Here is a 23,230-nt window from a genome sequence, read left to right on the forward strand (position 1 = left end):
ATCTGCCATACTCAGACTTCTGTTTCATATGAAAGTCTTCACAAAACCAGCCACTTTCCTTACGTTTGCCTTTACACATTTACCTCTTCTCTTCACTGTGCCTAATTATTTGAAATCCCTCACAGATTCAAAGGATTGACCACCACACAGTCTGGGCTGTGATCAAACAGGGACATCACTTGAGTGTCTTTGTCTGAGGCTGCCCACACCCCAATGATCTCAATGACCAGCATCAACCTGATACTCCCTCACCCAAGCACAGAGCTGCAGAAAGCACGAAGATAAGGGACTGACCATCACATGACCTAGGCAGCTGACATGGGAACAACACTTGACCTCCTTTTTCTGAGGAGCACCCCCACTTCCACCCACCCCAAGCACTTCATATAACCCACACCAACCTGAAAGGGCACCATACAGCACTACAGACCACAAAATATCTCACCGTATTAAGCAAAACATTTGCACATTTCTAACATGACTGGTTCTGGAGAAATAAAAGCAATTCATTAATTACATACTCCTAGAATCTTATATTTTATTGTAAAAAATTCAAAACTAGTGTCAATTATCAAAAGCTTTTCCTTTTAACTACAAGCTCTCAACTTCATGACCTACCATTAACTTTGGTGTTCAGAAATCTAACCTATGGTACTAAGTGAAATTTAACTACTATCACACACAAAATCATTGTTTTCTTAATACAGTTAAGCATTAACAGGCTTCTTAGAATCATAAAAATATTACAAAATGAGATACAAAGGGTCTAACAATAAAGATCACTGCTGAAAGTTTAGCATAAACTATACTTCTCAATGCCCTTTCTTAGTCTTTAAGTATTCAACACGTCCCAATTCAATGCATTCCACCAAAATTTCAAAGTCCGTATTACCTAGGATCAAAGTGTGTGGATATTCAAAAATTTAAAACATAAATTATGGAATACAATCACAGCATCGTATTTCTGCACTTAGCCTTTTGCTACCATGAATGCACTTGAGTACTATATTCAGGCAACATTCAAATTACTTTATTCAGGTCACAGACATTCAAGCATTCCAGGAGTTATCAACTCTTCACCTACTACAGCTTTCCTCAGCAGAACAAAATCAGGATAAAGTATGCAGACAGAACACATCCTGTGGTTGCCTGAGTAAATTAAAACAAAAATAATTTGCTGCATCCATACAAGCTAAAAAGAGTTAAATGTCCCAACATGAATGCAACTCCCTGCAGGTTAGCATTCCATGTTGTCGGGACAAATTTGTATAAATAGAATTGGAGCATAGGAGAAATGGCCAACTCTTTTCCTGCCATATGTCCTACAGTGTATAAATAGTTACTATACGGGTACCTTACATATCATTAAAGTGCTTGGATTCTATAAAAACTGATTTTAGAAATTCAACCGTATCTCTATTAACTATTACATGTGATTTGTACCGTACAGTACGAGACTATTTTGTTCAGCTGCAGAACCCATTCTATCCTAACCAGGTAAAGTATAATAATAATAATAATAATAATAATAATAATAATATAGTTTTATGATAATAATCTAACGCATGATCAGAAAGGGACAATATCAGCAACTCTGAGAATCACATTACTTATATCTCATTTAGATGAATACTCTAATAAGCTCATTAACATAAAATGGCCAAAAGCATCAGCTTCTAGTAGAGCTATTTAATATCAGTGATGGACTTGCCTGAAAAATCTTTCTAGAATACAGCAGTACAAAACTTCCTGAACACCAAGATTTTCTGTACCATATTAACTTGTACAATTTATTATTGTATACTTGGATACTCAAATCACCATGAGCTTATCTACAAACTGGATTCACAGTTGCATTCACAGTCAGTCTGTTTGCACCCAAACAAAAATATTCCTTAATATAAGCTTCAATGGGGAGATGTTGAGCTTACTAGGATTCTATTGTAACTGTTCTAATAAAGCTCACATTAATGGTTCATGTACATGTCAATATCAAAGCCAAAGGTGAATGGAAGCAGAAAAAGAGTGAAGGTTTAACTGGTTAGCATCTTAACAAACAGCAACAACTGTGGAAGCAACATTTAGTTTTAAAAGGAACCCAATCACGCCCCATTTGCAAACAGACCGATAGGAAGTAAATAAAATATATATATATATATATATATATATATATATATATATATATATATTATACAATCACTAGCTACTACATAAATATGTACTGTACATGATACAGGGAATTTGTGTAAGCAATGACTTCGCAAAATCCTAGGGAATTCATGAAATGAATTTAAACTACAATGGGTTAATTAAGGTTAGGTTAATTTTGGCTGACGATATTTGAACTAGGATGGGTTAATTATGATTAGGTTAATTTTGGCTGATGAATTTGAACTAGGATGGGTTAATTAAGGTTAGGTTTATTTTGGCTGCAGTTAGGTTAGGCTGGGATAATCTAGGTTAAGTTTAATTAGGTTAGACCTGGATAATTTAGATAATTGCTGTTACAAAGCATTAATTTTAATTAACCTAACCTAGATTATCCCAGCCTAACCTAACTGCTGCCTAAACTAATCTAACCTTAATAAATCCATCCTAATTTAAACCCAGTTCATGAATTCCCTTGGAGGTTTCATGAAATCACTGGTTACACAAATTCCCAGTAACATGTAAATGAACTTGGACTCGAAAATTAAGATCAAACTACTAAACACCATATACTGTACTCCCCCGCTGTTCCCTTGTTTGTCATAGTGAAAGTTTACTTCAACAAATCAACCACTTCAACCTCAGGACATCTTTTTAACTTTCATTCTTGCTAATCCCAGATTACTTTTTTCAGCTTAAAGAAAACTTAAAACCAGAGGGGTCAGATACAACCTTCATTGACCCCACCACAAAATCAAATATTATTCTTACATCACACTGTCATTTGGTAGCAGCCTCATTAAAATTAAGATGTCACAGGTCAAAGGGTAAAATTGTGTGTGTGTGTGTGTGTGTATATATATATATATATATATATATATATATAATGGACTAATTGCGGGAAGCCTGATCTGATCACGTCAATAATACATCATATCCAATGGTCCCACTGATGTGGGATTCCAAGCATGTTTGAAAATAAATGACCACAACTGCACATTTTAGTAATGTACTAATAATGAAAATTATACCCACTTTACACTAATTTGGCTCATAAATTTGCCCTTTTGCAGCTTATTTCATATCCTTGCCATTGCACTTCATATCAAGGATAGTATTATTAGTACCGTCTAGTATTACAACTCAGCAATCACTGTGGGGAGAGGGCAATTTCAGGCCAGGTTGTAGTCAAGAGGGTAGGAAACATATGTACTGTAGCTCACTGTGCCCCATTTAATGGACACTGTCATGGCCAATTGAAGTTCGGTGGCCTTCAAAGTGTACGATAAATCTGTTAACCGGTCTATGATGGACCATTAAAGCGAGGGAGTATTAAAGTACAGCTGTACTTAACCCCTCGGCTGCAGTGTGCCTTGTAGAAGGCAGTTATTTTTTCCATAGCTTGCAACATGCCATCAAGAATTTTGCCTAATTTTTCACAGTGGTTGGTGGTGGTTACTTCCCACCCACCTGGGCTAAAGACAATCAACACATGCTTCAATGGACAAAAACAAAATGTCTTCTATTCCTTACCACAGCATGAATGGGGCTCATATAAGGATTTTTATTAAGGTACAGTATCTCCACACCTTGGGTGTCCAGGCTGGCATCTCTGCCACAGCCTAAAGGTTAAAACATGCACATCTTCCCAAAACTTTGAAAGTTTGTCTCAAACTGCTGAGCTTCATTACTACTGAAGAGCAATAGTGAAATACACCACTATCAAGGAAATGTTGATGCCTTCATTACAATGACATACTTTACACTTTATTCTTGCAACCTCCAGATGATATTATTCAGTATGAGATAGAATTAAATGGCAGCTAACCTATTCACTTCTTACTAGAGTCTCCTAAACTGAAGAAATAGGTCTGGCAGTGGCAAGAACAAAATTAAAATGTCACCATACTTAAGATCATTACCTCACCCTGCCAAACAACACTTTCTCCTTCTATCTTGGATTAACACCTCAAAAACAATTATTTACTTATTTTAAATACGGCAAAACCCTCCAACATTCACACAAATAAAGGTTTTCCAGTACAGTTCCACCTTTTTCTTTTTTTCAAGTTTTCCCCGCCACTGCTGATGCCTTCACTGATCAACTGGGAAGAAAAAATTTCCATGATGATACATTAACTGTGGCAGAGGAGGCTTCATTTCACACCTTTAGTGATATATTAATCACATTACAATAAACCATTCTCTTCCATTGCTAGTTATACATTTTTAATAACATCAATATGGTTTGCACAAACAATGTACGAGGACACTGGTGCAATGTGCAGGATAAATCACTATGACAGAAGTATTAAGACGTCTCCATAGGCCAATCAGAATACTACTGAAACTTAGTGAGACAAATATAACACAACTGATCATCCTGATTCATAATCGACCGCAGATTCACCAATCCAAGTATATAACTTGTTTTATTCTCGCTACCTCCAAGCAATTTTGTTAAGTTTTGGAAATGTTTTTAAACTGAAAGAGTCAGACATGACCTTCATGAAGTCTTTTCTACAAGGGGACCCAGAGTAAAATGATTAGCATCAGGGCTCCACTGCAAAGAAACCTTGCTGAATGAGCTAACTCCTTCAGCTAGACAACTCTATTCAACTCTGAGATCTTTTGAATGGAACAGGTAATCAAGGACTGTATCAAACTGCATCCAGTTTGAAAAGTTTGTGGAATAATAACACATGTCCAGCATGAATCAAGTGATATATACCATCATACAGAATGGATTAAAGGGATAAAAAATGCTGTATTTCCCAACACCATTAGTTATTCAGCCACAAAATCTTATGCTCCGCTGTTGTAAGTAGAAGCCTCAACCAATCAGTGGCATACTTCATATTCTGGTCCAGCCATGAGTTATATTCTAATTGACTATGGAGAGTTTGTAACATCTCTACCTTAATGACTTATTCTGCAAATTACACCACATTATCTTCTCATGTGTTACTGATACGAACTACGTCACTGTGAAAATCATGAAATACTAAGATGCATTATCTTGAACCACAAGAGAGAATATTGCAATGTATTAAGCTGAATCATAAGAGAATATTAACCCTTTCACATACCGATGACCGACACCAGCTTCTAAGGCTCAGAAATTCTGATGACGGCTTTGGCCATCATCCGACCATGTTCCAGTTCATTTTCATTTTTCTCTGGTACTATTGCTCCAAATACAATAAATTATACACCACTGGAATGGAAATTCATTAAGCTACATTGTGGAGCAAGAAATATTATTCTATCGTGAAGCTTTTTTTTTTTTTTTCTTGGCAGAATTCTTTTAGTGTAAAATATTTTCATGTAGGCTAAATTCTACATTTTTTTTGTGTGTGTGTATCTGTATATTGCTTTTTTGACCACTGTATGATAAAGTACAATTACTAAGCTTGAAAACAAGGCTGAATTGAGCTCTCTACAATGAGTAGTAACTTTGCTATGAGAGCCAGGAGTAAAATGTCTCTACACAACGGCATGTTGTTTAAATTTTACTCAGCTTTTTGCACTTCAATTTGCATATATTGCTTTTTAGAACACAGTATGATAAAATACAATTACTAAGCTTCTAAATGAGACCAAACTGAGCTCTCTATGATGTATAGTAACTTGGCTATGAGTGGTAGTAATATAACATCTCTATGCGACTGTTTGCACAGTGCTCCAGCTGAAGTCATGCCACGGCAATTTCTTACAAGCACCCCTGATGGGAAAGGGTCAAGATGTATTAAGCTAAATCATAAGAGAATATTAAGATGTATTAAACTAAATTATGAGAACAATGACATGTATTAGGCTAAATCATGAGAATATTAAGATGTATTAACACACTGCTATGGAAGAGTTGCTATGAAGCCCCCTGTGATGCCACCTACAATAAGAGCCATTTTTATCAAATTAATTCTCATTTTTATTCATGTACTCATCCTAGTGAAAAGGTTAAAGGAATAAAAATCTTCACTCCCCAACCAACATGACTACCGTACTCTTTCTACTTTTATTTGGCAGTGACGACCTTTTATGCTATTTCCACCAGATGACCATACTTCACTACCATAAGTAGATGCCTTAATCAATCAATCTGCAGCATCTTCATGTACTGGTCCAGCTCTGAGTCCAATGCATTATTAGTTTTTCTCATGTATTTAAAGGGATTAAAATCTTCACTGCTTACATGACAACAGTGAGGCATCTTTCACATACTAATCCAGCTCTGTGACCAATGCACTCTTGGTTTTACTCTTGTACTCACCATATTGAAGGGTTTATCATCATCCCAACCTCTTTCCCATCTAAAGATGGAGTGTGAGTTTAAAGGATCAAAATTTTCACTTCCAAACCAACACCTTTATGTACTGCTCCAGCTCTATGTCCAGTGCACTCTTGGTTTTGCTCAAAACTAATCATACTGAAGGGTGTAACCGCTTCACTCCTATAACTTGCTACCTCCAGACAATTTTATTCAACTAAGACTTTTCACTCTTAGGAAGCCTAGATGCAGCCGCAAGTACTAGTGATTTTTCCGAAGATGAATACAAGTCTGAAGGCTGCAAGAATACAATAAAAAAAAATTCATTCACTGGGGTGATGGGGTTAAAGAGATAAAACTCAAAAGTGTAACTTCACATACCAACCACCACGACTACTGAGTGGCATCCTTCATGTATTGGTCCAGCTCTGTGTCCAAAGCACTTTTGGTTTTGCTCATGTACTCATCCAGCTGCTGATCCAGTTCCTCCCGGGTGCAGTTCTCATTGTTTGAGTTCATGGCCCCACGTCCACCCCGCCCCCCCCGCCGGGCCCGCCCTGCACGCCCAATGCGCCCACCACGGCCACGACCCCTGCAACACAGTCATAACACAATAGCTATTTTCCTTGCCATACTGACCCTTTTTTTGCCCAAAGGCAGGGTAAGGCAGGACCCAGAAGAGGAAAAAGTTGGAGACCTATCAACAATCCAGATACCAGGTGAAACTGCCAAGCAATTACTCGCATATTATTCAAACACTTGAAATCCTGGCCTCCCTTCACATGCTAAACCATTTGTAAGAAGCTTGAAAATTTTATTTTTACAGATGAGCTTCATAAACACCTATAATGTTATCAAATAGACTATGGAGTAGAAAAAATAAGGGGAGAGGGGGTCTAAACATCATGTGCTCTTCTGTACATGCTTCATCCAATCAACTTAGTTCCCTGTGTGCCTAATAATAAACACAGGCTTATGCCATACGAAGTGTTCTTGACTCACAGATTAATTGTGAGAAACTTATACCAAGAAAGCATTTCAAAACTCTCAACCCTGTGGCATATTTTCTTTATTGCACTTCTGTTTATTACGATGATTTATTAACATCAGGAAAGACTATAAAGTGATGTTAAATATAACTCATTATCCATCCATTGTCCAATCCTATGTAACCCCATGAGAAGCGTAGGAGCCCAGGGCTAGGCAAGCTGGTCCTGACAGTGATGAGAGTGACCAGCCCCACTCATCCAAGTGGCATTATGTGGGAAATAAACCCCAACCACCCTTTGGATATAAACATACATATTGTAGGCTCCATCTGACTGGAGCACCTTAATTATAAAAAAAAAAAATGTGTGCGGCATGCTACGATTTCATCCATCCATTTGTACAAATCCAAGTAACGGACAGAATATATTAAATAAATAAATAATTGAAACCTATACTGTACTGTTACTGCAATACAGGTTTTAACGAATAAGAAGAGGAGTTGAAAAGGCCATCAAAAATTAGTCATCAGTATACTGTAGAAATATGCATTGCCTACATATCATTTTGTGGGTAGGACTGAGCCACAGAGAATTGTTAACCATGTGATACAGTAATCTCTCGATTACCCAGACAGTGATTAACCGGACAATCATTGCCCGGACACTAAGATCTGGCTGTTTGAAACCATTATTCGTACATTTTCCATAATATCAAGACAAAATGCTTGCGTCTGGGTGGAAATTATGGCCATGCAAACATTTTCACGCCCAGCCTGGCGGGAATAGCCCAGTGATGCCACTGTGTTTGGCTGGGTAGTTTACCCAGCATCCGTTAGAGACCCTCTCACTTGGTCTCAGTTCACGCACGGCGACTGTGTAGGAAACAGCCCCTCCTGCACAGCCGTTATGGCAGTGCACATGGGGGTTTATGTCGTTATTCCCTATCTGCTTCAGGTCTTACTATTCCTTGCATGCCTCTTCCTAGGGTGCGTGATGATGGCCCCTTCACCAGGGAAAAGGAAGAAGGTAGTGCTGACTCTTTAGATGAAGGAGATCCTTGGTAAGACTGATGCAGGATGGTCAAATTGTGAATGCTGACAATTTTATACTAGCTTACTGTACTGTACCATGATTTTATTCTATTATACCATGATTTTATTCCATTTTACCAATATGTTTTTTGTGCCCACTGCATTTTTAGGTTTGCCTGTCCAGAGTAGCAGAAAACAACAGAAACAAGTGTTGTACGATGTACTGTAGTGCTCTACCACCGGCTTTCAAAGCAATGTACGAAGGGGGGCCAGGGGAGAAGTCTAGTATCCAGATGGAACCATTACACGGATATGCCTTTGGCTCTATTACGTCCGATAAACAAGGGATTACACATTTTATTATCTTCATAATACGAACAGTAGGATACAAAATGAAAACTTTATTATTGTATAACCTAAATATTATTTAAAGTTGTATAGGAAAGCGCACAAGAAAGCTTTGTCATAGCCTAGCAGCCTAGTCAGAACTGTACATCTATACTTAAACCACTGTAATGCAACTATGATCATCATAAAACACTCCCAGCATCGCTTACATCAACAAACCACAATGAGGCATATAGTGTACATCTTCCTGAGAGCCAAGTATTTTGTACATCATGTATTTTTTGCTACTGATCTTTTGAAGCCACAGTTTATTGTTGTGCCAGGGGTTGTCAATTTGTCAATATATTCATCACTGAAAAAGCAACTGTACCCTACAAAACTGTTAAATAACAGGTCAATTAGGCTCAAGTCCGACTGAAGCCCACTCAGAGGCGGCTTGAACTTGAGAACATTGGCTCGGCCTGTGAGAGGTTTAAGCCTTGTTTCTGCACTGCAGTTTGTGGCGGGCAATCTCAATTCTGACTTACGACTGACTCAAGCCTCAAGTCCAGCTCAACCCTTGTTCATGGATCAACCCTTGTTCATGCATCAACCCTTGTTCATGCATCCAGGCATAAATGTCTAGACTGAAGTCCCTCCACTCCTGATGGGGCATTAAAGGACTGGATGATGATCTAATCTTACCTGAAGGTTCCTCTCCCCTGTGCAGCACTGAAGCCCCTGCCTCGCAATGTTCCCCGGACAGCCCCTCTGCCTGGTCCGGCACCTCTTGCTCCCATTCCACGCCCACGAAGAAATCGTCCCCCACGCACTCCCCGAGTCAAACCACGAGCACCTCGCCCTATGAATATCAATCACCCTTGTCGATCTTATAACATTTTCTGTTACATTCTTGCAACCTTCAAAGATGTCCTGCAGCAAACATCAAATCCTTCATCCTAATTCTCCTGTATGAAAATTTCTCTAAAGTTGAATAAAATATTCTGGTGGTAGCATGAATATAACAAAAGTACCAGTACATTACTAAAGAGGTTAATTGAAATACAGTATAACACCTACATACAATTTAAACAATATACTGAGCTCATCCACAATAAAACCAAGTCCTTTCATTAAACTATTCAGCCCTAACTAAAAGTGAGACAGACAAAAATAAATTTGTGAAGCAATACTGAGACAAATTTCTGGTTCATAACTGGGGTGCTAAAATGCAGACAACACTAGTTTCTGAATTCCAAACAAATAATGAATAATGACCAACTTTATGTGAGGCACATGTTTCAATTCCAGAGGAGCTTAAATCTTGCCTTGCTCCTGACCTCATATGAGGAAGAATGAAGGTCTACACAGGCCAACCGAGCCTCACATGACAAAATTTATGTTCATCGTCATCATCATCATCCAGGCCTCCTTTCCCACCCTAGGGCAGGGTGAGGAGCAGCAATGTCATACAGCCCAAATTTGCCCAGTCTAATGGGCCATGCTTCCATTCACTCATCATTCAAGCCCCCGGAATCCTGGCTCTATTGGATACGCCAAAAACATTCTACACATTCTGTAGCTTCATATAAACGTATCCAACAAAGTCAATCCAGATGCTGCAACGTTAAAAAGGGGTGCCAAATCCTTGATCATGCACTTCTCTTCACAACATTCATCCAGCCAGCTGGATCTCTTGTCAGTTTCCTGGCCTCACTGACTTCCAAACCTCTCTTCCTCACACACTCATCCACCATATCTCTCCACCTTCTCCTTGGCTACCTCGCCTCCTCTCTCCTTCAAATTCGCTCAGATATACTTTTTTTCACCATTCTATTGTTATCCATTCTCTCCACATGACCATACTATCTCAGTACACTCTCTTCGATTCTGGTGTTCACAGACTTCCTCACTCCACATCTTTCACGATTCATATTATTTTGTATCGTATCCCATAAAATTTATTCTGGTATAAAAAAACACTGACTCTGAGAAAGTATACTGATTTACATAAAACTAGCCCATCAGGGGTTAATAATGAAACAAATAATACATGAACCAACTTAAAACATTGCCTGTGGTTAAAACAGCCAACTACAATACCTCTGAGACCAAAGATTCCTCTTCCACCTCTGAAGCCAGCTCCCCTGGCAGCAGTTCCCCTGATAACAAAGCCCCTGGTACCAGTGCCTCTGACAACCGTGCCCCTGAAGCCAGCTCCACGCAACCCTCGCAGCCCTCCTCGACCTCTGGCAATGACCGCACCCTGGTTTTTGTCTGGTACACTGAGGCGGCCCTGCACTGCCAAACGCTGCTTGACTGAGACAGGCCTCTGTCCATTCAGTCGTTGCTCAGCGCCCTGCCAAAATATTTGTACATACTTTATTTACAACAAAGAACTGAACTTGGAATACCAAAATTAAGTTAACAGCTGTATCTGGAAAAGCTGCATATATATATATATATATATATATATATATATATACAGTATCTCTCTCTCTCTCTCCATTCCATCCATCCATCATCCAATCCTACATTGCCCCATGAGGAGCGTAGGAGCCTGGGGCTAAGCAGTTGGCCCTGACATTTAAGATGAGAGTGACCAGCCTCACTCATCCCTGAGTGGCATTGCATGAACAATCAACCCCAACCACCCCTTGGATATAAACCTTCACCGGTTCAATCCGATTGGAGCGCAATAATTACTCACTAAACCACCAGGTGCCAAAATTTGGTTATATGGTTACCACCCAGCATAGTAAATGGTTTCCTAGTGTACAGGAAACCATTTGGCTTGTTACTCAGTGTAGAGTCACCCACAGGCAGAAGGAAGAGGAAAGAATGAAGGAAAGAAAGACAGAAGAGGGAGTGTAAAGTTACCCATAGGCAGAAGGACAAGGAAAGAATGAAGGAAAGAAAATATATATATACTGTATATATTTTGGTATATATAATCCCTCAATGAAGTCAAACTTGAATGACACTTTGCTTCCAAGCAAGGAACCCCCACACACAGATTGGTCAGGGAATAACTGATGTTTTCTATAAACTATAAAGTTAACTCAATGTCCAAACCATCTAATTACTTTCAGTAGCAGCTGGGAACTGTTACAATGAACAAGATCACATGTTGTAAGTTTAGAAACTGTGCAAGTCCCAGTTGGGGCTTACTTTACTTATGACAGAGTTTCCTGCTGGTGTGAAACTTTGCAGTCTAGCTAACAAAACTGTTGCCAGATTTCACTCTTATGATAGTAGCAGAGAATGAGACTGACCACAAGTACGTGAGTGATGTGGAGGGAATGAGAAGAGGGAGACCAAGGATGAGATGGAGGGATGAGGTGGAAATAAATGAGGGGGTATGAGCTGGAGGATGGGGAGCCTGATGGCAGAGGGCAAGGAGAAAGAAGGAGAGCCTGATGGCAGAGGGCAAGGAGAAAGGAGAGCCTGATGGCAGAGGGCAAGGAGAAAGGAAAGCCTGATGGCAGAGGCCAAGGAGAAATGAAAGTGATCTATTTATGGCCATGCCTTTGAAGATTCAGGTTAACTAGTTAAAGAAAGACGCAAGCAAAGATGTCTAACCTTCTTCAGCTTAAGAGCCGCTACCACTGCTGGGCGCCGTTCCATCTGTGCTGCCAATCTCTGGTTGCGACGTGATGCCTGTGCCTGCTGTCGCCGCTCTTCTAGCCCAGGTGCACCTTGACCAGGACCTGTCGGCTTCTCCTGCCGCAACACCGTGAATCTGCAGCGGGAGCAGTCTGCCGGTCACTCTTTGTGGCCAAATAGTAACTTGAGAGCAGTGCAGGTCTTCTCTCTCAGGGTCCTGGGCTTTCTTCTCTGCCCTCCACCCATAATGCCCCTCACAACAGACCCCACACTTAAGGGTTATTAATACCATTCATCGTACTTACGTGTGCAGGACAGCATTTGATTCTGATACTCAATACTTTATGTATCTGAGGATTTGTTAACACTTTCATATAAATTCCCATGAAGATGGAGCCCTTTCATGTCAGTATGCTGCATTAAGAATCAAATGACGTACCGTGCAGGCCTTCTGTGTATAGGCATGATTCATATTTCATTCACTATGTCGATGAAGAATACAGCAAAATTTAATAATCCTGAAAAGGAGTTCTGCTAAGAATTATCCACTTACTGTAGATGAAAAATGTAATAAAATCCCATTATTACAAAATAACAGACCACTTAACCAAATATTTCAATACTCCAGCATGGAAAAAAGCACATAGAAGCAAACAGCTTTTCAACTTTTCACAACTCAATAATCACTAAGTATTTAGGATTCTCTTAAACAGAACACTACACTACTGATTCTCTCAAGAAAAATACTGTCACAACTTCACCATGAAAATGCTGAAATTATTATGAACACAACTTCAGGGAGAATTCCATAGTTCTGGGGTTCTTTGTAAACTTCAGTAAAGATGGGATTTTACTTTACAATTTAACTTTCCTATGATGTATAATTCCATACACATTATAAAACTCCAGCATGAAAGAGAACAGTACAGTACTAACTTATATGGGATATGTGAACATAAATGATTTGGTCATAGCAACCCAAAGTCTATCAAACAACCAGGAAAAGGTACAAACACTTCAGGTACTCAGAATTAAGCTTAAGTGCAGAAGATGTACTTTTAAGTGTGTGTGTGTGTGTGTGTGTGTGTGTGTGTGTGTGTGTGTGTGTGTGTGTGTGTGTGTGTGTGTGTGTGTGCGCTCGCACACACGTGCTAAACAAAGATGAAAATAATACACTGTTGTACCCCTATCACATACCTTGCACTGGACTTCATAATGATGTTGTCATCTGCACAACCTAATTTAAATTCTCAGTCCAGTGCTGTTACATTTGGTAAAAGAAATATTTAAGAAATCCTGCAAACCAGCAGTTTAAAATAGTTTGGAAATCTTCAGGGGAAGGAAAGGGTCGACAGGCTTTGGGCTAACAATGTAAATGCAAAGGAACAAGTGTTTACAAACAGGAAAAAAAAGACAAAGAAGGTCCTACATAGAACTCTCCGAGCTATGGAAATGAACAGGGACAGCTCATGGTCATGACACATGGACAACTGCCATCAGGTGTAAAGACATATATGAATCTGTACAGATATACTCTATGTGACACCTGCTTTTACAGAGAATTAACTCATACCTAGGCAGGATGTGTTAATCAAACAGGTAAATGTGAAGGTACTGAATTTCAATGACTGGCAACACTCTGGGAAATAAGTCACCACCTGTCACCAATTTTATTACCAGTCACAATCATCCCTCCTTTGGATTACTTTACAGCTTCATAATTTAGCATCCTACACTACATACTTTCAAGATTATAAAACTGCATACCAAAGTGTAACTGTAATAGTACGGTAAGAATTAGTAACTTGTAAATACTGTATAAACATTGTCAGTGGGTGCAGGGTTTATGGAGGAAGGTACAAGTCCTCCTTACATCTGGCGATGCTCCAAAACATCGCAACTTTTTCCTTACAAATGGTACGGTAAGTTTTGGGAAGCTACCACATTAACCTCACAGGCAGAACTGCAAATTAAACAGGCAATTTCCCTGAGATTACCATATACTTAAAAGCAGGAGAATGTGAAATAATGGCAGCCTACAATGAGGACTTACTGTACACAGGATAAGCCACCTGTTGGCAGTTCTGTCATGGCCATCTTGTCGTGGAGTTCCCGTGTTGGAACAAAGAATGTACCCACGTGAAAACATAAGAGTTGGGAAGACATGGCTATGCTGAATAACAGCACTGTAGCTCTGTTAAGCCAGATTTGGAATTATTCTACTGTACTGTTCCTTTGCTCACTCTTTCTGCATACTCTATTCCTACCGTAGTTAATAATGGGCATATACATTTCCATACAAGTACAGTACTCAAAGTCATACACGTGAAAACAGTCATCTCTCGTGGTCTCACCATCCACAAGGGGTTGGGTTGTTCCCCAGACGTGGTATATGGTGCTAGACTCTTTTTGTCCCTTGGAATATGGGAAACCCTACCCCTTGTGGATGGTGAGACCATGAGAGATGAGTGCTTTCACGTGTATGACTTTGAGCACTGTACTGTACTTGTATGGAAATGTATATCATGATGATGATGATGATGATGATGATATACATTTCCATACAAGTACAGTACTTAAAGTCATACACATGAAAACAGTCATCTCTCATGGTTTCACCATCCACAAGGGGTTGGATTTCCCATATTCCAAGCGACAAAAAGAGTCTAGCACCATATACCATGTCTGGGGAACAACAAATGAAACATATCAATGTCCCATAAAGCTAATTTCCATGAAAATTTTTCATATGTCCTAAACCAATAAGTTCAATTCCCTGCTATATAACATATAATCAAACACCATAATATAGTATTCTGCTATATAAAATGCACTTAAGTCTATAATTACTTAACTATGAAAAAGTTAAGTTACAGTACAAACAAGCAAATTTTTGAAATATCATCCTAACTTCCCAATACAACAGGGTGAAAAGCATCAGGAAACGCTGGATGTAAAAAACGGTGCGTGGAACTACCTACACTGTTTCCTGCAAGCACACGACAGCTGAAGGCTGCAAGCATACTGTACCTTTTGAATACCAATCACATCCCATAACAAGATATGGTACTGCAAATACAAAACATCCACTGCCTTTTCAAAAGCTTACACATTAAATGCAATATCCACTCACTCAATACAGTGCTGCTCTTGGGTGTATGCCCTTTCCTCTCCTTCCTCCTTTCCTTCCTTCCTCTTCTGTCTTTCTTTACTTCATTCTTTCCTCGTCCTTCTGCCCACGGGTGACCTTACACTACCTCTTTTGTCTTTCTTTCCTTCATTCTTCTCCGTTCCTTCTGCCTATGGGTGACTCTACACTGAGTGACAAGACGAATGGTTTCCTGTACACCAGGAAACCATTTACTATGCTGGGTGGTAACCATATAACTAAATTATGACACCTGGTGGTTTAGTGGGTTATTGCCGCGCTCCAATCAAACTAAGCCGATGAAGGTTTATATCCAAGCGGTGGCTGGGGTTATTGCTCATGTAATGCCACTCAGGGATGAGTAAGACTGGTCACTCTCATCTTAAATGTCAAGACCAACTTGCCTAGCCCCAGGCTCCTACACTCCTTGAGGGGCAACGTAGGATTGGATGATGGATGGATGGATCCAAGTCATAACTGTGATAAAAATTAGTCTCGTACTTAACCACTGATCTAAAATTTTCTCAAATGTCATTGCTCCAGATGGGTCATTTCCTTGGTCACATTGCCACAAATCAGCCATTATCAAAGAATGCAATATTTGGTTCTACATAGTTTTCTGGAACATCTGATGAAAATAATGAAGTCTATGTGATACCAACTTGATCCTGACAAATAAAATGGTGCAAGAAATGCACGTGGAAATATAAAACCATGTCTTTAAACCATGTAGACTGTATCTAGCTGGAACATTTGTGATAAAGATGACTACTGCATTGTTGAACTAGTTTTGCATCTATTATCCTGCCCCTATTTCCCCCCCACCCCCACCCACACACACACACACACAGACTTAGTGTTCCACCTATCCGGGCCCTTAATCCCATCTACAAAAAATAAGGTGAGGTAGGATCCACAAGAAGAATGCGATAAAATCCACCAACTGAAAGCCTAGTAAAATGGGCCACAAAATCATTCACATATCACTCAAGCCTTCTGAATCCTTATGTCACAATCATCTGCATTTACATTATTATTTACTGTTGTATTATTGTTCATAAAAGCATTTTACATACACCTGTAGTAAGTCTTCTCCTTGCATACTCCATTCATTAATTATGATCCTATGTCTGTCCTTAACCTTATCACTTCCATACCTTGCTCCCACTTCCTGATCATATCTTTACATCTTCTTGGGCTACCTTATGGTTTCCTACCTTCACTCACAACCTTACGTAGCTACATACTCTCTCTACATGACTGTACCATCTAATCACATACTCTTCTACCTATTTTCAATTCATTATTCCACATTTTTCAAAAACCACTATGGTAAGTTTATCTTGTCCATTCCATAATGTCCACACATTCCTCAACCCCTTCAATATGGTGATATTTAGTTTTCTGTTCTTGCCACTTCCAAACATCTTTGTAAACTGAGGAAAGTTTTCTCACACTGAACAGATTAACAAAGGTTATATCTATGCATTCCACATCCAAAGCTCTATCTTGAACTGTAGAAAATAATCTGGAGATAATAAGATTGAAATATACTTGTAAAACACATCATCAGACTGAAGGGGCTAACAGTCCAGTTCCCAGTTTCCATTTTTAAGTTCTTGCAATGATGCCTTATCAAAGTCTCACACCCGTATGTTAGTTTTCACAACAATGCCTTATTAAAGTCGCACACCCCTACGTTAGTTCTCACAATGATGCCTCATCAAAGTCTCACACCCCTACAGTATGTTAGTTCTCACAATGATGCCTTATCAAAGTTTCACGCCCCTATGTTAGTTCACAATGATGCCTTATCAAAGTCTCACACCCCTACCTTAGTTATCACAATGATGCCTTATCAAAGTCTCACACCCCTATGTTAGTTATCACAATGATGCCTTATCAAAGTCTCACACCCCTATGTTTGTTCTCACAATGATGCCTTATCAAAGTCTCACACCCCTATGTGGTAATGAAAAAGATATGAACAGCCCATGGACGATTATTCAAATTATCCCAATTACAGTACAGTATTTACAATACATGAAAGATTAGTGCAGGGGAGGGATGCCTTTGTGTGGTGGAACATATGTAACCAAGCAACCATGCTGTCTGGTTATACACATGTACCTCAGTTCCCTCCCTACTCCCCCATATGGAGGATGGTGGACTGCAACTCCAGCCCACAGTCGACAGGGTTCACATTGCGATGAGCCTCAGTTTTCACAGAGGTGTTTTATGTATCACAAAATACAATGTCCATGACAACTTACACAGCCTTATAAATAATAGTGGGTAAAAAAAAAAAAAAAAAAAAAAAAAAAAAAAATATTACACCAAAGCCTAACAGTAGCCTCCTGCATGATTAGCAATTACCCTACTTCACGTCCTGTATTGTACATGGCTGTGCTCTGGCTAGTGGTGACATTATTCATGCACAGATATTCCCTAAGTCAGTAACTGACAAGTTCTTATCAACCTCAAGATGGAACAAATTCTATTATCATACTTAAACTAACTGAAAGTGTCTTGCAGCCAGTCCTCATTGTACACACAGGATGTGTTCCAAAATACAACATTTTCCCATACACCTGGTACTGTAAATCTGGGAAACAAGGAAGTTAGCAACACAACTTTATTACACAATTTTCCTCTAAATTAATGTGGACTTGGAGAAAATTACTGATAATTAGGACTTACTATATGCTAAGCCAATGAAAAATTTTTAACTAGACTTCTAGTGGCCAGGGTATCAGGCCTACTGACCCCTCACTAAAAGCTCATTAGTTAATACTAGAAATAGTTGTATGCATAACACGAAAACAAAAAATCTTGTCCATTCACTGTCTCTGAAGCATTATTATACTGTTCACACTGACTATATCACTGGTTTGTTGGACTTGTACAGAACTTGAAAACACATCTTGTGTTACCACAGTGTATAATTTGACTTCACTTCTTCACACAGACATACTATAAAAGAATGGAATATAATAAAGTTCATAACTCAAGTATAAATCCTTTGCAAATGCAAACATCTGCTTGTATCCATTCTCACAAGAACTTCCAGAAGCTCTCTCCAACTGGCAGTCATCCTGATTTTCTTTCTTGGCAGAATACGCAGTCACAATTATTTAACCTTCCATGTTAGGTCTACTGCTCAATATTTCAATTATATCTCCAATGCTTACTATAAGATAAGAGAGATTCCTCTCAAATACTGACAATTTAAGATGTGAAAGGGCTCCATAATACCATTATGAATTGTGTAACTACCCACACCAAGCGCTGTAATGAAAGCAGCCAAATAAGATGCTTATTATACCTACACAGTGTGATTCAACCTTTTACAAAACCACACATTGGTGTTTGGTGCCCTCTTTTTGGATGTCTTGCACCACAGTGCACACCCACTGCAGCACCCACCATCATGCATATCTTGTATCGGTACCTACAGAGTGTGATTCAACCTTTTACAGAACCACAGTGGTGTCTGGTGCCCTCTTGTGGGGTGTCTTGCACACCCATAGCAGCACCCACCACTCTGTACTCCTAAAAATTGTGGTTCAACTTTTTACAGAACCACAGTGGTGTTTGGTGCTCTCTTGCTGGATGTCTTGCACTACAATGCACATCCACAGCAGCACCCACCACCATAGCAGCATCACACATCTGACTCCATGATGTTTGCCCAGTGATAATTCTAGGGTTAACATAATCACTGTGCAGTCTGCAGTCTGATACCTGAACCACAGGACAATAAACCCATGCATTATGACATCAGGCATCTCAGTGATATATACGGTATATAATTATATGCATGACAGGTATCATGTATAAATTTATGTGACTGCATCATGAAAAAAATTACTATAACAACATAAAAGCTTTGGCAGATGAAACCTGCCACTAGCTCTGAGAACGTGTTCTACATAATACGTATTCATAATAATGAAACACTGGAGATGGGACTGCAGCTTTCTTTTATAAGCATGCCATAAACCCATTCCTCCAAATGGACAGAAACCTTACTCATGTAAAGTTGTCATGGTGCACACTTTCTTTCATAAGTAGTGCACAAACATCAAGATATGGAGAATTGTCTTATGAGTTTCATTAAAAAAAAAAAAAAAAATTAAATAGAAACATTTGGAATAGCAATTTTTTTTAATGGGGCACACAAGTGTCTAAGAAAAGTAAGCCTTAAGCTTTCTTTTATAAGCTTGAAGACTTCAATAAAGAGTGGTTGTGGGGGAAAGTGAGAGAGTGTTGAGGCTGACTCATGATGGTGTCCACTTGACTGATGGTCACCCAGTGAACAGATGATCCAAGGATCAGTGCCTCACCGGTCATTCAAGGACATCCTTGTGGTTGACTTTAAAATGATCTTCCCAACTGACATCTGAAAGTTAAAGAAAGAAAGAAAAAAGAAATCATTAGATACAAAAACGACAGGCAACATTAGCACATATGATGATTGTACAAAAATCTACCAGTAAACTAGCAGGTTTTAAATTACAACCTTCTATCTGTCAGTGCTAAGAACAAAGTGCCCCCACAAAGCCTCCACAATTTTCTGTCCTATCCACCCACCTTTACATTTCCTCAAGCCTACCTGTACACAGCTTCAGTGTTCTGACCTGGAGGGGTTAGATATGCTTTGACACCTGCACAGTCTTGTAGTCCTGAACCAGAAAACCCACTTTACAGGTACATATTCATACAAATGTACTTAGTCTATATTCATCAATTATGTAGGGATACAGTACTCAGGAAGCAGTTCTATCATTGCCATGCCCTGTCTGGAGATTCTCTCTCTCTCTCTCTTTAATGTACAGTATACTGCCAGTCTATACTCAGATGCTTTAGTCCACTATACGCACAGGGTAGACATTTTATACGGTACATTAATACAGTGAAATCTCCTAAATCAAGGTTTTATGAAACTGAGCACATGCCACGATTTGAAAAATCTGTGAGAAAGAAATAACTAATCTTCTGCGGAAAGTTACTTATGGGTCTGTCATCGCGGAAAAGTTGCCCCCCTTACCCCCAAACCTACATCAAACTTGTCACCAGTGAACGCTAACAACCTGGAAAAGAATTTAACAATGCATATTTAATGGGAATGAACAATATTGTAAGATTCATATCTGAATCTGACTGACGACACTAATGTCTGATATACCGGACTAATGTCCGATATATCGGAAAAAGTCCAAGTTAGCAGGGGGAAGTCCAGATGTCGCTTTTATCAGAATTTCGCATTTATCGGAAAGGCTTGGGCCCCAATTAGTCCGATATAGTGAGGTCTTACTGTATCTGGGAAAGCACGTAAATCATGAACACTGAGCCCTGTGAGGCTCCGCTTGTTATTTCCCTCCATCCAGACATCCTGTCTTTTATTAGTGTGTGTGTGAGTGTGTGTGTGTGTGTGTGTGTGTGTGTGTGTGTGTGTGTGTGTGTGTGTGTGTGTGTGTGTGTGTGTGTGAACAATGCAAACAGTTCTGAACTTTTAACCTGAAACATGTAAATACATGAGTAAACAGAATTCCTCTCCCCCTCACTTTTACTGATGCAATAAATGCTGAAAATTTTCGGTAAACAATTTCATTTCTCCAATACCATTTTTTTTGCACAATGGATCAAAACTTCAAATCACCCTGTTAGGTTGGCATACCTCTAAAACCTAAGCCCAACAAAACCCAAATCCATGCAATAGTTTTAGAGCTATGGGCCTCTGACTTGGAATTATAGGCGTCACAGCGAAATTACTTCGTTTTACCCTTGTAAAAACTTTAACAACAGTTAGTCATCATTCTTCCTCACCAATGGAATAACAAGGTGGTAATTCAAAGATGACTGTTATTGGTTTTACAATTTCATCAGAAACAATTATACAGGAATCCAAGCAGTGTGTGGTTTTTATTCCCTACTAGCCATTTTTCCATCACAGTTAATGTAGTTTATGTCTGGCAACAGATTTTTGTACATGCAAGCAGTTAATGTCATTTATGTCTGGCAGCAGATTTTTGTACAGTACTTGCAAGCCTAATGAGTTGCCCAGATATAAATATTTACATCACTAATATAAGGTTAAATAATGGAATGGTCTCATTTTTCTTCATAAGAGAGAGACACAGACAGGGCATAATAACCTGACTTTTTTTTTTCTTTAAGAGTTGAGAAAGGTGTAAAGAGAATACAAGCCAATACAGTACTGTGTTCTGTGCAGTCAGAATGGGGAACTACAAATGCTTTGGTGGTTCCAGGCAACACAATAAACGCCTCTAATCTTCGTGGAGCAATGGTTTACTATCATGATACAGAATACAAGCTCAGAGTAAGAAATTAATTATACTCTTTTTTTTTTTTTTTAAGAGGCGAAGATGAACTTGCCAGGCTGGTGATCATTGGCTGAATGCAACACTATTTCATAATCTCTTAACTCATTAGCAATAATAACTGAAAATCTGAGGGGGAAATTTGGGTTAGTAAATGTTATTCGGACATGTTGCATTCAGCCAATCACCAACCTGTCAAGTGCATCTTTGCCTCGATTAAAAAAAAAAAAAAGTATAGTGAGGTCTTTCTGCTTCTTAAAATAAACTGACTACTTAAAACTCCCAGTCACAGGAAGTGGTGAAATCTAGGAAGCTCCCACTCCTATAATAGTATTTTTTTCCTCTACAATAACATATTAATCATCCAAGTAATGCAACAGGTTTATGATGTTGCAGAAATGCATCTTTCTAAATTCTATTCATTACAGAACCTCCACATCTGCATACGTCAGGTTTAATGGAGCCTATCCGTGAAAGCAAAACATTTTCTGACCTTGGGATCATACTATCTTTATCTCCCACAGAATTTGGTTATCAAACGAATTATGTTGAAACTTAATCCTTGTCATAAACTTTTCAATAATTGTGAACGGAAGCTCGTATCAGCTACTGGAATAAACCAATAAAAACGTATGATTCAAGGGGTTACAGCCAGGCCACGTTGTTAAAACACAAGATAGAACTTTTGCATCACCATATTTAGTGCACGTGGTGCTCAAAATGGAGCTTTCTAATTAACCAACTAAAGTTTCTACATCACAAGAGTGCCATTATCATTAAACTGCATTTTTTTATATATATAATTACAGGAACCGCCATAAACGCTAACATTACCGTTTTGGCAGCCAACAACCTATCTCTTCAGGTTTATTATTATGCAGAATTCATGCTCTAAACATCATTGTGCATCTACTGCATTACTACACCTGTGATTAAATAACATATTCACCTTTCTTTATGCTTATAACGCTGGGATAAAGCACAAAAATTGGTCTGCAATCGTAGCCACGGAACGTAGACTCCTCTACCTTCTGAATCACCTTGGCCAGTGAGCCTCCCTTGATGCCAAATCACTAAATACGAAAAAATAAAGAAAATCCTTAGAAAAGATTAAAATATCTATAATATCCTATTTTAAAATCTACAAAATGTCTATAATACTAGAAATCTCTAGGGCCAAAAGGCCTAAATTATATAGTATCATCTTTTGCTTCAAGCAGGCGCCTGAGGAATTATACCACCTTACGTCATATCTCGGAATGCTAATATCTGTACTGGCATAACTTGTCGCTTCCTTATCATTTTATATTATTTAGAGAAATAACTCTGCGTGTTGTGCTTTTTTCCTATCAAAACTTCGAATATGA

General features: G+C 38.9%; 1 protein-coding gene across 2 annotated transcripts; it reads right to left on the reverse strand.

The window, feature by feature from the left end:
* Nucleotides 1-455: 455 nt before the first annotated feature.
* Nucleotides 456-22,888, reverse strand: LOC145412940 (uncharacterized). 2 transcript variants are annotated; one of them, XM_080282754.1, is made up of 7 exons: nucleotides 22,813-22,888; nucleotides 19,866-19,921; nucleotides 12,348-12,507; nucleotides 10,869-11,124; nucleotides 9,471-9,627; nucleotides 6,800-7,010; nucleotides 458-5,872 (listed from the first exon to the last, which is right to left on the reverse strand). In XM_080282754.1, exons 2-6 carry the CDS (start codon nucleotides 19,919-19,921, stop codon nucleotides 6,812-6,814), a joined length of 828 nt encoding a protein of 275 aa, XP_080138880.1. In that variant the 5' UTR covers nucleotides 22,813-22,888; the 3' UTR covers nucleotides 458-5,872; nucleotides 6,800-6,811. The 2 variants fall into 2 exon arrangements, with proteins under 2 accessions (XP_080138879.1, XP_080138880.1); XM_080282753.1 differs by having other exon boundaries at nucleotides 456-7,010.
* Nucleotides 22,889-23,230: the final 342 nt, after the last annotated feature.

This window comes from Coenobita brevimanus, chromosome 94, assembly GCF_032717465.1.
Source record: "Coenobita brevimanus isolate Jiangsu-jjx chromosome 94, ASM3271746v2, whole genome shotgun sequence".
Lineage (NCBI taxonomy): Eukaryota > Metazoa > Arthropoda > Malacostraca > Decapoda > Coenobitidae > Coenobita > Coenobita brevimanus.

What these genes read in the sequence shown, in the direction of transcription:
- LOC145412940 (XM_080282753.1), bottom strand. Translation starts at nt 19,921, where the DNA reads ATGTCAGTTGGGAAGATCATTTTAAAGTCAACCACAAGGATGTCCTTG. An exon ending in AGGAATCTTTGGTCTCAGAG is followed by an intron (nt 9,628 to 10,868) that starts GTATTGTAGTTG and finishes TGATATTCATAG; the next exon opens with GGCGAGGTGCTCGTGGTTTG. An exon ending in CAGGGGAGAGGAACCTTCAG is followed by an intron (nt 7,011 to 9,470) that starts GTAAGATTAGAT and finishes ACTGTGTTGCAG; the next exon opens with GGGTCGTGGCCGTGGTGGGC.